General features: G+C 35.4%; 1 protein-coding gene across 27 annotated transcripts in view; it reads left to right on the top strand.

Moving 5' to 3' along the window:
• CLASP2 (cytoplasmic linker associated protein 2) overlaps nt 1-14,311 on the top strand; it is a 196,939-nt gene that overhangs the window by 109,870 nt on the left and 72,758 nt on the right. For 23 of the 27 annotated variants that reach the window (XM_069475484.1, XM_069475476.1, XM_069475482.1 and 20 more), the window contains 5 exons: nt 597-674; nt 1,322-1,489; nt 3,636-3,691; nt 5,041-5,214; nt 12,534-12,557. In XM_069475484.1, the coding sequence (XP_069331585.1) occupies nt 597-674; nt 1,322-1,489; nt 3,636-3,691; nt 5,041-5,214; nt 12,534-12,557 (500 nt within the window). The remainder of the gene's footprint in view (nt 1-596; nt 675-1,321; nt 1,490-3,635; nt 3,692-5,040; nt 5,215-12,533; nt 12,558-14,311) is intronic. The other 4 variants (XM_069475479.1, XM_069475475.1, XM_069475478.1 and 1 more) reach the window with 1 other exon arrangement.

The following is a 14,311-nucleotide window of genomic DNA, read 5'->3' as shown; positions in this document are numbered from 1 at the left end:
CTCACTGTGTTGCCCAGGCTGGTCTCGAACTCCTGGCCTTAAGTGATCCTCCCATCTCAGCCTCTTAAAACACTAGTATTACTGGTATGAGCCACTGCAGTGGCCCACAGCTTATTTTTAGAAAATAGAATTTGTTGTTTATTATAAACATAATATAATTTCAAGTTTTCTTGAAGTTCTTTTGTGGCAGCTACTATTCAGTTTGGTCCAATTATAACTAATCATACTCCTAGCAGATCATTTTCTACAATGGTAGGTTAATAAGAAACCACACAGAACGTTTTTTTCCCCCCTCTAATTCATTACAAATTAAAAATTTAGGTACTATCTATTTATACATTATTTGAATTCCATATAAAAATAATTATTTTTTGATTTATAGTGATTGGATTGTCAGAAGGAAACCATACATGAATGAAATAAATGGGGCAGATAATTAGAAAATCTTATGGCCTTATATTTAGTATTGTGCACTAATTAATTTTTTTTACCTCTGTTACCCCTTGTGATTAATGTGTACCATATAGGCAGTAAGTATCATTTGTGGTGAAATACACAGCTTTATACATGAATATAAAGATATATTTATTTTATAGACATGCAGCCGTCTTGGTTGAAACTATTAAGAAGGGAATTCATGATGCTGATGCTGAGGCCAGAGTGGAGGCAAGAAAGTAAGTCTGTGGTATATTTTTGTGACACTTTAAACTGTCTTTTTTTAAGGAAACAAACAAAAAAAGTAATCATACTGGGAGAATGAAAATATCAGAGGTGCCTAAGTATTCTAATGGACTATCTCTTCAGTAAAATTTAGATTAATTTTCTCCATTATGTTTGTGCTAGATGTCTAGCAGCCTGCTTTACATTGTCATTTATGTAATGATTAGTATTCCTATTTCGTCATAACCTATTCACTCTCATTAGGAATAAAAAGAACTGTCACTTATCAAGTATGTATTGTGTACTTGACACTGTAGGAGGCACTTGGTATATGTTATTTTCTAATCCTTAAAATAATCCTGCAAAGATAGCATTAACTCCATAGATGGCAACCAAAGTTTGGACATTTGGGGGTTTATCCAAGCCACATAAACCGTAAGTGGCACAGCCAGGTTTTGAACTAGATCTACTTTTCTCAAAAGCCTCCAGTCTTTCCACTAGAACTTGTTAAATTTAGACCGTATTCACCTGACACATAGCAGATGTATTAAAAACCTATGAGCTCATCTTCATCCTTCCTGAATGTACACATTTTATAGTTAACCTCTAGTCATGTAAAGCTATTACTTTATGTGCTTTCTCTTTTTCCTTTCTTTTACAGGACATATATGGGTCTTAGAAACCACTTTCCTGGTGAAGCTGAAACATTATATAATTCCCTTGAGCCATCTTATCAGAAGAGTCTTCAAACTTACTTAAAGAGTTCTGGCAGTGTAGCATCTCTTCCACAATCAGACAGGTCCTCGTCTAGCTCACAAGAAAGTCTCAAGTAAGGTCATATAAATGATAATTACTGGTCTCTTCCTCTCCCCAACTCCCCAGAGTGGCTTAAGTTAGATGGTTGAATATCTGCTTGCTTTCACCTAAGGCTCTGAAAGCATGGTGACTGAAATATACTTATTTTTTTGGTCTGTTGTTTCAAGGGTTGGATTACATGCCAACATAACTGCTTCCCTTTAAGTACTGAGTTTAGTGATTCATATTTTGTTTCTGTATGTTCATGTCTGTAAAAGTCTGGGAAGCACTTGTTTTTATACATTTTTTTAATACCACAAAAATAGTTTATACAGTAAGTATCCCACTTCCAGGGCATTGTAATAGAAATTCAGAAGTTACCTTCAAAGTTTTTATACAACATTGTGACTGGTAAAAAAAACTCCACTGCTTCCCTCTTGCCCAGCTTAAGAATTCTGGAAATTCCTCAAGGGGCAACATGATGGTATCTGACTGACTTCTCTGTAACTCCATTCTCATCGTGATGTTGGCTACCTCAAATCCTTGTTGCTTTGGCAGCCATAACCCTATTTTCTGTCTCTCTAGTTCTGCGAGATTGCTAAAATCTCTGATGCCTTTTTTGCTTCCTAATAGTGGCCTTCTGTCCATCTTCAAGGCCTCTTGTCCTATGCCAAGTATCTGCAGATTTCCCCAGGGGAGACCAGCCCACAGAATGTCAACCTACCTCTCCATAATTTTTTTCTTTTTGGGACCTTGACCCCCACAAAGATTGTTGATTGCCTTGGCAATTCTGATGCAGAACTGGGACTAGGGTGAGGCAAGTGCAGTACCTAGAGCACAAAATTTAGGGAGGTGCTCACAGGGTCACTTGAATACTGTATTGAAGTTCAGTTTCTTATAAGTTTTCAGAATGAAAGAAGATAGGATCTGATTTCAAAAATAATTATTGTAGGAATAAAGACCTATCTAAACTTCTATTTAAACTTCTGTATAAATTTTCGATAAATCCTTCATCTCAAATGAACTACCTTTCCTGCTTTTGCTCCCTTTTTATTTGCTATGCTCAAACTTTAAAGTGTATATGAATCACCTGAAGATCTTGTTAAAATGCAGAATCTGATTTAATAGTTCTGGGGTGGAGCCTGAGATTTTGCATTTTTTGCAAGCTCCTAAGTGATATTAATGCTGTTTGTCTATGGACCATACTTTGAGTAGCAAAGATATAAAGAAGATATTTTTTTCTAGTATAACATCTTTAAACATAAATAACTTTAGAGTCTGTGAACATTTAAGTGGTCTGTCTCCATCTAAGGTGATGACAACTTTAGGGGACAGTTATAAAAATAATATAATATTGGGCTTAATAACCAGTTTCAAATTTACCACTTGGTAATATAACTTAAAGAATATTTTTCAATAGCCTGGCATTTATCCTGTTTGTGGTTTTTGCTTCTCTCTTCCTCCCACTTTTAAAACTTACGGGTATACTTTCCAGAACCCAGTTACGTACTTAGATGTTTTATTTATCAGTGGGTTGCAGAATACCATTGTAATTAAAGATAAATAATCAAAAAAGATGTTAAGGGAGATAGTGGGTTCTTGAGATGATGAGAGATGTTTGGCTAACTATACATGTTATCCTCAGCAGTAGTTCTTAGCCTTGTTTTTGTTATACCATAGCACTGTGTGTAGGGAGTGTGATACCGGTGTGATAACTGCATGAATTGTTGATGACCGTAACCATTATGATGTAGATGAGAGCGGCATTGGTTATGCTGTTACCAACGTACTTGTAATAACACTACCTTTTTCTCCTTCTAAGTTAAAATACCTCAGGATACAAGTGGATGATAGTGCTGTTATTAAGTCCTCTCTGGTGGGCACCATGATGTGTGCTCAGGACGAGAGTGAACAAAAGCAACCCGATCTCTGTTTCTGTAGAGCTTGCAGTCTTTTTTCATTGTCAGTTACTTTATTTTTGCTTCATAGCTAATTGAGACACCATTCATATGTGATGACATATGTTTGAGAACAACTGTTCTCAAGTGATTTGTAAAAGGAAAGTTAAAATTAGAAGTATTTCTCAACTTTTCACAAAACTCTGTAGTATTTTATTAGTTGTTATCAGAGGAATGGTAAATTAAGTCTTCTTACTAAAAGCATTTCTCTTTACCTTTCAGTCGCCCTTTTTCTTCCAAATGGTCTACAGCAAATCCATCAACTGTAGCTGGAAGAGGTAATTGCCTTTTTAAATAAGAATTATAGCCTATTTTATCTCTAAGGTAGTAGCCTTTAAACTGTTTTGATGTGCTCCACAGTGAGAAAATCATTTTACCTGGTAACTCAATACCACACATATACACTGTACCTGTGTATGTATACATGTGTGCATATATAGTATAAGCCAAAGTTTCATGAAGCAATACTTACTCTTACTGTGGTGGGTCTATTTTCTATTCTGTTTCGTTTCTTTAAAATGCTGCTCATGACCCATTCAAATGATCTTACAACCTATTAATGGTTCGTGACTCACAATTTATAAAATTCCTCCTTTTTAAAACTGAAAAACTAAAGACCAGAAATTTAATGACTTAATTTACATTGCATAAGGGAGGCAGAACCTACATTAATTTCTGAATATTCCTACTTCTAGACTAGTTTTTCTTGCGTTTTTCTGATAGTAAAAAATAATACCACTCCCTTCTATTCATCTTATACAGTGCTTCATTTTCATAAATCAGTCATAAACATCATCTCTTCATCTACAAAATAGTCCTGTGAATTTTGTAGTCAAAATGTCATTTTTTCCATTTTATGAGAGAGGGAAATGAGGCAGAGAAATATTGAGAAAATTGCTCAAGAAGACTTAGTTGTGCCAGGATTGAAACTGAGGCATTTTGACTTTAAAATATTTTATAGTACTATCCTACCTAGCATTCTCACTACTGGATATCTACTCAAAGGAAAACAAGGTGTTTTATCAGAAAGACAGCTGCACTCCAATGTTTGTTACAGCACAACTCACAATTGCGAAGATGTGGAATCTTTTGCCCATCAGTTCATGAGTGGACTCAGAAAATATGGAGTACTACTCAACGATAAAAAAAGAAATGAAATAATGTCTTTTGCAGAACTGGAGACTGTTGTCCTAAGTGAAGTATCTCAGGAAAGGAAAAAAAAATACCACATGTACTCCTGTAATAATTGGGAGCTAATCGATGGGCACACGTGAGCACAAAGAGATGTAAAGGTCTTTGGAAATCAAGAAGGTGGATGGGAAGGGGGAGTTAGGGAGGGGTAAAAAACTACCTGTTGAGTACAGTGAACACTCTTCAGGTGATGGGCACATTAAAAGCCCCAACTTAAGCATTATAAAAGGTATCCAGATAACAAAAACATTTGTACCCCCTTAAGAGTTTGAAATTAAAAAAAAAATACTTTATAGTATTATCCATTTGGCCACTGCCTCCTTGTTGACTATTTGTCATTATGGATTAGTTTCTGATGGTCAAGTTTATATGCGTTTTATACTGTGTGCAGTGATTTAAATAACATAGATTATTACCTTTGCTTTGTCTTCCATAGTATCAGCAGGCAGCAGCAAAGCCAGTTCCCTTCCAGGAAGCCTGCAGCGTTCACGAAGTGACATTGATGTGAATGCTGCTGCTGGTGCCAAGGCGCATCACGCTGCTGGACAGGCTGTGCGAAGTGGGCGGCTAGGTGCAGGTGCCCTGAATCCAGGTTCCTATGCATCACTAGGTAAGACAACTAATTATGGGAAATTGTACAGTGTTCTCTCCCCGGTCTCAGTGAAAACAAGTTGATATATCTTAACCATTTCTGTTTTAATCTTGCAAGTTAAAAATAATCCATGTGTTTTACTGTTTTAATGTGATTCTATACAGAGGGCATAGTTTTGAGGTATCTGAACTGCCTTGTTTTCACTTTTCCTCTTGTCCTCCTTTTCATCACCTTGATCAGAGAAACAATTCTTGACTCCATGATTGCCTGTAGAGTTTTCATAACTACACTTCTGCCACATTCTGCCACTGGTTACTAAGGGAAATTGGGAAGGGCATTGGTCTTGTATCTGGCATCCCTGTTCTCTTTTTCCTACTTCTGTTCTTACCAAGAATTTAAAGCCTTTTGGGAATCTGGGAGAAGTGCAAAACTCTTCTGTCTAATCAAAGCTTAATTATATATTCCAAAGCTATTCAGAGCTTGGTGATTTATGTACATCAAATTAAAAGTTTGAGGCTGGTTATCCATAGTGTTTTTCTCTGTTTCATGTTTCATTTTTTTTCTCTTAGCTAGTACTAGTGGAACCCTAAGCAGGCATATCATTTGAATACAATACAGGTTAGGCATTCCTAATCCAAAAATCAGAAATCTGAAATGCTCCAAAATCCAAAACTTATTGAGTGCTGACATGACACTCAAAGAAAATGATCATTGGAGCATTTTGGATTTCCGATTTTCAGATTGGGTATATTTAGTCAGTAAGTATAAATGCAAATATTTCAAAATCCACAAAAAACCTGAAATTCAAACCATTCTGGTCCCAAGCATTTCAGGTAAGGAATGCTCTACTTATAAAAAGTGCAGAGATTGTGGGTATGAATGTGGTATGTGATACAGTTGGCACAGCTACATTCCTAACCACAAGAAAAGAACAAATTATTCAGTAAATGATGTTCAGACACGTGGTTTATAATTTGGTATAAAATTAAGTTAGAATCATGTTATATACCATATAAAATATATTCTAGTTAACTAAAATATTAATAGCATAAAGCAACTTGATGAAAACATGGGTAAATATTCATCTGCTCTCAGGTTGAGGCAGGAATTTCTAAATATAAAAGCAAAGAAACTATGAAGGGAAAGTCTCTTGAATTTAAATTTAAAATGTGAAAATATGAAATTAAATGACCAAAACTAAAAGGGAAAAAGCTTTTGCCACGTAATACCAAAAATATTAAAATGTCAAGAAGTTTTTTAAGCCTAGGAGAAAAAGATGAGCTTATTTTTATAGAAAAATTTCTATATATCAAAATTGCCAATAAACACCAGAATAAATGTTGAACCTTAGTTTTAATCAAACAAATACAAATTTAAAAACTTATAAATGCAACAAGAAAGTTAAGGTTGCTGCCCACTGTTGTCAAGAATGTGGTAAAAGGGGCTTTATCAAGCAAGGCGGATGTGAATTAAAGATGGGACACTTTTTCTGAGTGGCGATTTAGTAATGCCCATGAAGCATATTTAAATTATCAGAATTTTTTGATCTAGTAATCCAATGTTTAAATAATTATATGAAGAAATAAAAACAATATTCATTGTGTTTTTAATAACAGATGTTATTAGAGTCAATAACATCTCAATAATGTGTTGAGTCAATAATGTGTGACAGAGAGAATAACACAATAATGTGTCACACACAATAATGTGTGACAAACAAGTCAATAATGTGTGACAGAGGGAATAATTAAGTCGTGGTAAAGTCTTATATATACTATGTAGCCATTAATAAGTTGTATTTTCAACAGAGTCAAATGATACAGACTACCAAAGAATGTATGGTAATTTCATCATTTTGTATAAAATTATACATAGATGAAGGACTAGAGTGATATAGTGGATTGATTACTGCTTTTAATTTCCAGAAAATTTTCTGTTTAGAAACATTACATTTCCAGGAATGCACAGTTATTTCAATATATGGAAACCAGTCAACATAATACACTGTATTAATAGAATAAAGAACAAAACCCACATGGTCATCTCATTAGCTGCAGAAAACGCATTCGACAAAATTCAATACCCTTCTGTGATAAAAATACTTAACAAACTAGGAATAAAAGAGATCTTTCTCAACGTGATAAAAAGCATCTTTGAAAAACCCACAGCTAAACTTGATAATGAAAAACTAGATACTTTGGTCTAAGATCGATACCAAGATAAAGATATCTGCCCCTACCCTTTCTCTTCAGCATTATCATAGAAGTCTTAGTGCAGGGCAATTACGCAAGAAAAAGAAGGTACCCAGATTGGAAAGGAAGAAGAAAAACTATCTTTATTTGCAAAAAAACATGACCTTGTATGTAGAAAATCCTAAGGAATTCACAAAAAAACAAAACATTAGAGCTAATTAACAATTTTAGCAAGATTACAGGATACAAGATGAGTATCAGTTGTATTTCTAAATATTAACAATGAACAATCCAAAAATGGAATTAAGAAAATGATTACAATAGAATAAAATACTTAGGAATAAATATAGCAAAACAAGTGTAAGACTTGTATACTGAAAACTACAACATGTTGTTAAAAGAAATTAAAGACCTAAATAAATGGAAAGACATCCCAGGTTCATAGATTTAAAGAGTTACTATTGTTAGAATGGCAATTTGATGTACAGATTCAGTTCAGATTCAGATTTAGTTCAATCCATATCCAGTTGCTTTTTATAGAAATTGACAAGCTGATCCTAAAATTCATATGAAAAGTCAAGGGACCCAGAATAGCTGAAACAATCCCAATTTCAAAACTTCAAATCTACAATAATCAAGTCTTTGCGGTGCTGGTATAAGGGTAGACATACAGACCAGTGGAATAGAATTGAGAGTTCAGAAATAAATGCATTCATTTATAGTCAGTTGATTTCCAAGGGTACCAAGACCGTTCAGTGGGGAGGGAATTGTCTTTTCAACAAATAGTACTGAAGTAACTGGATGCAAAAGAATTAATTTAGACTCATATCTCATAAACTCAAAATGAATTGAAGACCTAAATATAAGAGCTAAAACTATAACACTTTCAAAAGAAAACATAGGTGTAAATCTTAGTCACCTTAGACAGTAGTGTTTTAGATAGGACACCAAACACAAGCAGCCCCCCCTCCCCAAAAAAAGATAGATTGGATAAATTCTTTAACATTGAAAACTTCTGTGCTTAAAGGACCCCATCAAGAAAGTGAAAAGAGGCTGGGTGTAGTGACTTATGCCTATAATCGTAGCACTTTGGGAGGCTGAGGCAGGAGGATCATTTGAGGCCAGGAGTTTGAGACCAGCCTGGGCAATAGTGAGACCCTATCTCTATAAAAACTTAAAAAAAAAATTAACGGGCCTTAATGGTATATTCCTGTAACCCAGCTACTAGGGAGGCTGAGACAGAGGATCACTTGAGTCCAGGAGTTTGAGGTTGCAGTGAGCTACGATGATGCTGCTGCACTCTAGCCCAAGCAACAGAGTGAGACTCTGTCTCAGAAAGAAAGAGAGAGAGGGGGATGGATGGAGGGAATACAGAATAAGAGAAAATATTTGCAAATCGTATACCTGATTAGGGACTTCTATCCCAAATATTAGTAATATAAATAACACTTAGAACTCAATAATAAAAAGACGACTCTATTTTTAAATGGACAAAGGATTTGAATAGATGTTTCTTCAAAGAAGATATATGGATTTCAGTAAACATATGAAAAGATATTTAACATCATTAGTCATTAGGGAAGTACAAATTAAAAGCACAGTGAGATACCACTTCACGGCCATTGGCACAGCAATAATCTAAAAACAGACAATAACAAGTGCTGGTAAGGATGTGGAGAAATTGGAAGCCTCATACACTGCTGGTGGGAATGTAAAACGGTACAGCCGTTTTGGAAACAGTTTGACAATTGCCCAAAAAGTTAAACATAGAGTTACCATATGACCCAACAGTTCCATTCCCATCTATATACCCAAAAGATCTGAAAACATATTTTCACAAAAACTTATGAGTGTTCATAGCAGCATTATTTACAATAGCCAAAAAATGGAAACAACCCAAATGTCTATCAACTAGTGAGTAGATAATCAAAATGGGGTATGTTCATACAACAGAATGGAGTATTATTCTGCCCTTAAAAAGAGTACATTACATAAAAATGCATGCTACAAAATGGGTCAGCTTTGAAATCATTATGAAGTTAGACACAAACAGCCACATAGTGTATGATTCCAGTTATATATATGAAATGGCTAGAGGAGGCAGATCCACAAAATCAGAAAATAGTTGTTGCCGGGGGCTAGAAGTGGAGGAAATAGGGAGTGACTGCTAATGGGTACAGGATTTCTTTTGGAGGTGATGAAAATGTCCTGGAATTAAATAATAAGGATTATACAACCCTGTGAATAAATTAAAAACACTGAATTGTATACTATAAAAGGGTGAAAATTATGGTTTATCTGAATTATATCTCAATTTTTTTAAAGTGAGAAAAAAACTGAAAAATAATAAAAGCTGTTCATCTTGTGTCTTAAAAATAAACACATCACATTGAATATCTATTATTTTTGTTACCAGAAAAGAATATTGTATTTAAAGTGTTTTAATGTGAACTAGAAAGCCAATTTGCAACATTTTTTATAAGAGAGCCTATAATAGTGCTATGAGATTGACTTTTTTTTTTTTTTTTGGTTCTTTAAGGTTTGAATTGCATGTTTGTTTTGTTTTACAAGTGAGAGGTACACCCCTTCTCTTTTCTTCATCTGGCCCAGGTTCACACTCAGGAACAATCAGCTACCTGCCTGTGGCTCTTTCCAGGGATTAAAAGATGTTCTCATTTTCTCCCTCTGTCTTTCTCCCTCCACCCCACCCCATCCGCCTCTCTCTTATGCAGCTTTTTTACATGCATGCGACTGGTGTACTCTGTTTTCTCCTATTGTAGGCTTCGTTTATGATGGCTGAACATGTGTGGATCAGAAGGAGTGTCCCATTCTTCTTCAGCAAACACTTACTTGAGTGCTTAGTTTTTGCCAGGCACCCTGCTGGGTACCAGGGATCCAGAGTATATACTTCTATACTCAGAGTCTTTCAGTCTATTGTTAGGCTACTGAGGGATGAGCAGCTAAAAGTTTGATAAGTTTTATCAATTTTGAGTTTGAAGTCCTGTGAGACCTCAGACTGAAAGTGTTCAGTGGGCAGTTGGGTTATAGTGGTATAGAACTCAGAAGGATCTATGCTGAAGATTAGATTGGAAATCAGTAGAGAATTACACTTATTGTAATCAATATTGAACTCAGTACATTCCTTAAAGCAGTTGCCACTGGTTTTTGTTTTCTTTAAAGTACTGAATTTTTCGGCAGCCAGGATGTTGTGAGTGTTTTGAAGTTTACTCTTTAACTTCAGCCTGAGGAATAAGCTTGCTGTGGTAGGAAACAGGAATTTATGTTAAGGAAACCCTGATGTATAGATGCATATGTATGAATATTTATTCTGACAACTAGGTTTGTGGAATTGCTTGAATGGAAAAGAAGTAGTTTCAGTGAGGTCATGTGGACAGAAGTCAGATTTTAAATGGTTAAGGAGTTGGAAAGATAATCTGTATAAATTATTCTTATGTTTAATGGTCAAGAAAAAGGGGTAAACGAGCACTATAGGAATTATCTGTAGTTCCAGGTTCAGGAACTTAATTGTTTTTTATGATTGGAGGAGTTAAATATGTTTATATAGTAAGGTGATAAGTGAGTAGAGAAGGAAAAAATATAAGTGCAAGGATGAGAGGAGATAATTCATGGCCAAGTTCCTGTGAAAGGCATGAAGAATGGGATATAGAACATAATCAGAGTTAGCCTTGGATGTAGAAGGGTCTCCAGTTTCAGTGAGGTGGAAGGGAAGGAAATGAAGGAGGTGGTAGATTCAGATATGATATTTTAGAGCGTTGGGCATTAAGAAGAGTATGATGAGAGGGGTTGTTGTGACTTTTCTCCCCAGGATTTAGAGTCAGAATCATGTGCTAGGAGGTAACTTGATGTTTAGAACAGCCCCTAAGGGGCACAAGAGTGGGGGTACAGTGGGGCACTCTTGGATTTCTGACAGCCACTCACAGGCTTGAGAACTTGCTAAAAGGATTCACGGGACTCAGAGGCAGCTATACTAATGGCTGAGATTTATTACAGTAAAAGAATACATAGCAGGATCAGCAAGGGCAAAAGTCTTACAACGTAGTCTGGAGGAGTCTAAGTAAAGACTTTCAAAGTTCTTTCTCCCATAGGTGGGGTTGGGGGACTGCTTCTTCCTCTGGCAATGAAATGCAGCAAAGAAACTTGTTCACAGTGTTTTCTGACCAGGGAAGCTTGCTTAAGACTCAGAGTCCAGAGTAGAGGAAGGGAACAGAGGAAGTCACATAGGCACTTTCCTTGCATAACCAGCGACAATTACCAGAATTCCAGACTCTGAAAAAGAAAGAAGGTGTTGACCGTCACACTGTTGGTAAAAACAGTTCAGGCAAACTGATGTAGCAGAGTTCAGTGCCCCCAACTCCCCCCACACACACTTAAAATAACCTTATCATTAACATGGGGAGCATCCAAACTAAGTTACAGGAGGCCAGACCCAGAAGCAGGTGCTTCTTAAGAGCTACATCAATCCTGCTTGTTAACTCCTTCCTGCACAGACAGGCACTAAAAGCCAAGTCAGATAATTTATATCCCAGTTTCTAAGTAGTGTCAGTATGCATGACTTCATGGTTGTATAATTTTCTTTATTGGGGCACCTCAAGTAGTGGAGTATAGAAAATGAGTTGTTAGATTTATCCAGATGTAAAGTTTTACAGGGCCTGAAAATTCTAAGAAAGGATGTGGGTGGGAAAGTAACAAGGCAGTAAACAGAGGATAATGATGAGAGGGAAAAGGTGGAATTTTGGGGTATACTATAGGAAAAGAAGTGAGGCAATATGACTATCTGAGACAAACTCAGCAGACCAAAGCAGAGGATTTGCCTGATGGCAGGGATCCAAGGTTGGAACATGGGCTTCCAAACTTTTCGCTCTCTAGGATAGTGAAAATCACACTTGTTATTGATTTTTTTTTTTTTAATTCTCTATGGAGTACATTAGGTGTAGTCTTTATCTCAGGTAGGAACATCATCTTGTCTAATCTCCTAGTGTGTTTTAGTTGAAAACAAGCTTGGTATATATGTCTGTGCTATGAATTCTGTCTTAATTTTTTAAAATGTCTTCTAGGGATTATAAAATCATTTTTTTTCTAATATACTAAGTTTTCCTCTGTTCTTTGCTTGCTCTTTCATCAAAGAGGATACTTCTGACAAGATGGATGGTAAGAACTTCCTTTTCTAATTCTACTAAAGATTTTTATGGATCTTGGATTCTGTATAATATTCTTGTTCATTCTTCTCTTAATTTCTGAAGATATGCTACTTATTTAGCAATAACCTTAACATGAAAATGGCTATATCTACGTAATTCTCTGATTGAATTTTGGGTTAGGCTTATCTATTTGGTATATCATATCCCAGTCTATTCAAATACTAGGTAACTTTGTTGTAACTTAATTACTTTAAAGTTTTTTCCTGTGCTCTTAGAAATATGCCTCTGAATATTCTCAATTTCTTCCTCTAAAATATTGGATTCAAAAGAATGGAAAGAAATCTCATAAATCTCAGCTCTTCAGTTTACAAATCTCATAAATCTCAACTCTTCAGTTTATTTACTGATACAGAGAGAGACACATATTTCATAAGTTCATACAATTATTTATGAAAATGAAATTCAAGTTACAGATGCTATCTTTAAGAGCAAATTGTAAGCTAACATTTAATCAAAACTGAACTTACTTTAAGCTTTGCCTTTTTAATTTCAATATTCAGATGATTACAGTCTATCAGTAATTGCTTGCTTCAGTAAACCCCGTATAATATTTTCTAATACTAAAGAGCATATTATCCAGACTTTTCCCTTCACTTCATGAGATACCATAATTTTATGAAAGAGCTTGACTTTTTTAAAAGAACTTATTATAAAATACTGAATTTATAAGTCACATTATAAGATCTAGGAAAAATGGAGACATTGTGTATTTTTCTGGAAATTATTATGTAAACTGAAAATCTATTCAATATGTCTTCTATTTAATGAAGTGAAACATTTAATAAATCTTGGATACATGAGTGCTATTAATAGTTATATTAGTCTCTGCTTTTCTGTATGATTAAAGTATTTCATAAATAAAAAATTATTGAATGAAATTATAGCCCAAAAAGAGATGGTTTCTGTATATCAAACCCTTAGATATCCTTCTAATATTGATATTCTGGATCCTTTAAAAACAAACTTTTATCACTTTACAGATCAAGATGTTTTCTTATTTGAATCAGAAATATCAATTTGAGGAGTCACTTCTGGTATATGATGTATTACTCTTACTGATATTCAATCTTATGTTTAAAAAACACACACAGAGGCCAGGCACAGTGGCTCACACCTGTAATCCTAGCACTCTGGGAGGCCGAGGCGGGAGGATCGCTCGAGGTCAGGAGTTCAAGACCACCCTGAGCAAGAGCGAGACCCCGTCTCTACTAAAAATAGAAAGAAATGATCTGGACAGCCAAAAATATATAGAGAAAAAATTAGCTGGGCATGGTGATACATGCCTATAGTTCCAGCTACTCGGGATGCTGAGGCAGAAGGATGGCTTGAGCCCAGGAGTTTGAGGTTGCTGTGAGCTAGGCTGATGCCACGGCACTCTAGCCAGGGCAACAGAGTGAGACTCTGTCTCAAACACACACACACACACACACACACACACACACAGAGAAATAGTAGTGAGTTATGATGTTTGTACATAGTCATTTTTGTTAGATTTCATTGACATCTTAAGGGTTGCACATAAATGTTGAATAAATAGCTGATGAATTGGATTTATAGGTTTTTGGGCTTTGATGAAAATAATGGACAAATGCAGCCTAGGTCATGGATTTGATTCCCATGTTTGTCAATTAACTTTTTCTTGTTCTTTTACGGGCTACCTTTTGAAAATGCACAGAAAGTATTCCTACTCTGGAAAGGTCTATC

This window comes from Eulemur rufifrons, chromosome 7, assembly GCF_041146395.1.
Source record: "Eulemur rufifrons isolate Redbay chromosome 7, OSU_ERuf_1, whole genome shotgun sequence".
In the NCBI taxonomy this organism is placed as follows: Eukaryota; Metazoa; Chordata; class Mammalia; order Primates; family Lemuridae; genus Eulemur; species Eulemur rufifrons.
Note: the sequence above shows the minus strand (reverse complement) of the source record. Positions and strands in the feature narration are given on the sequence as shown.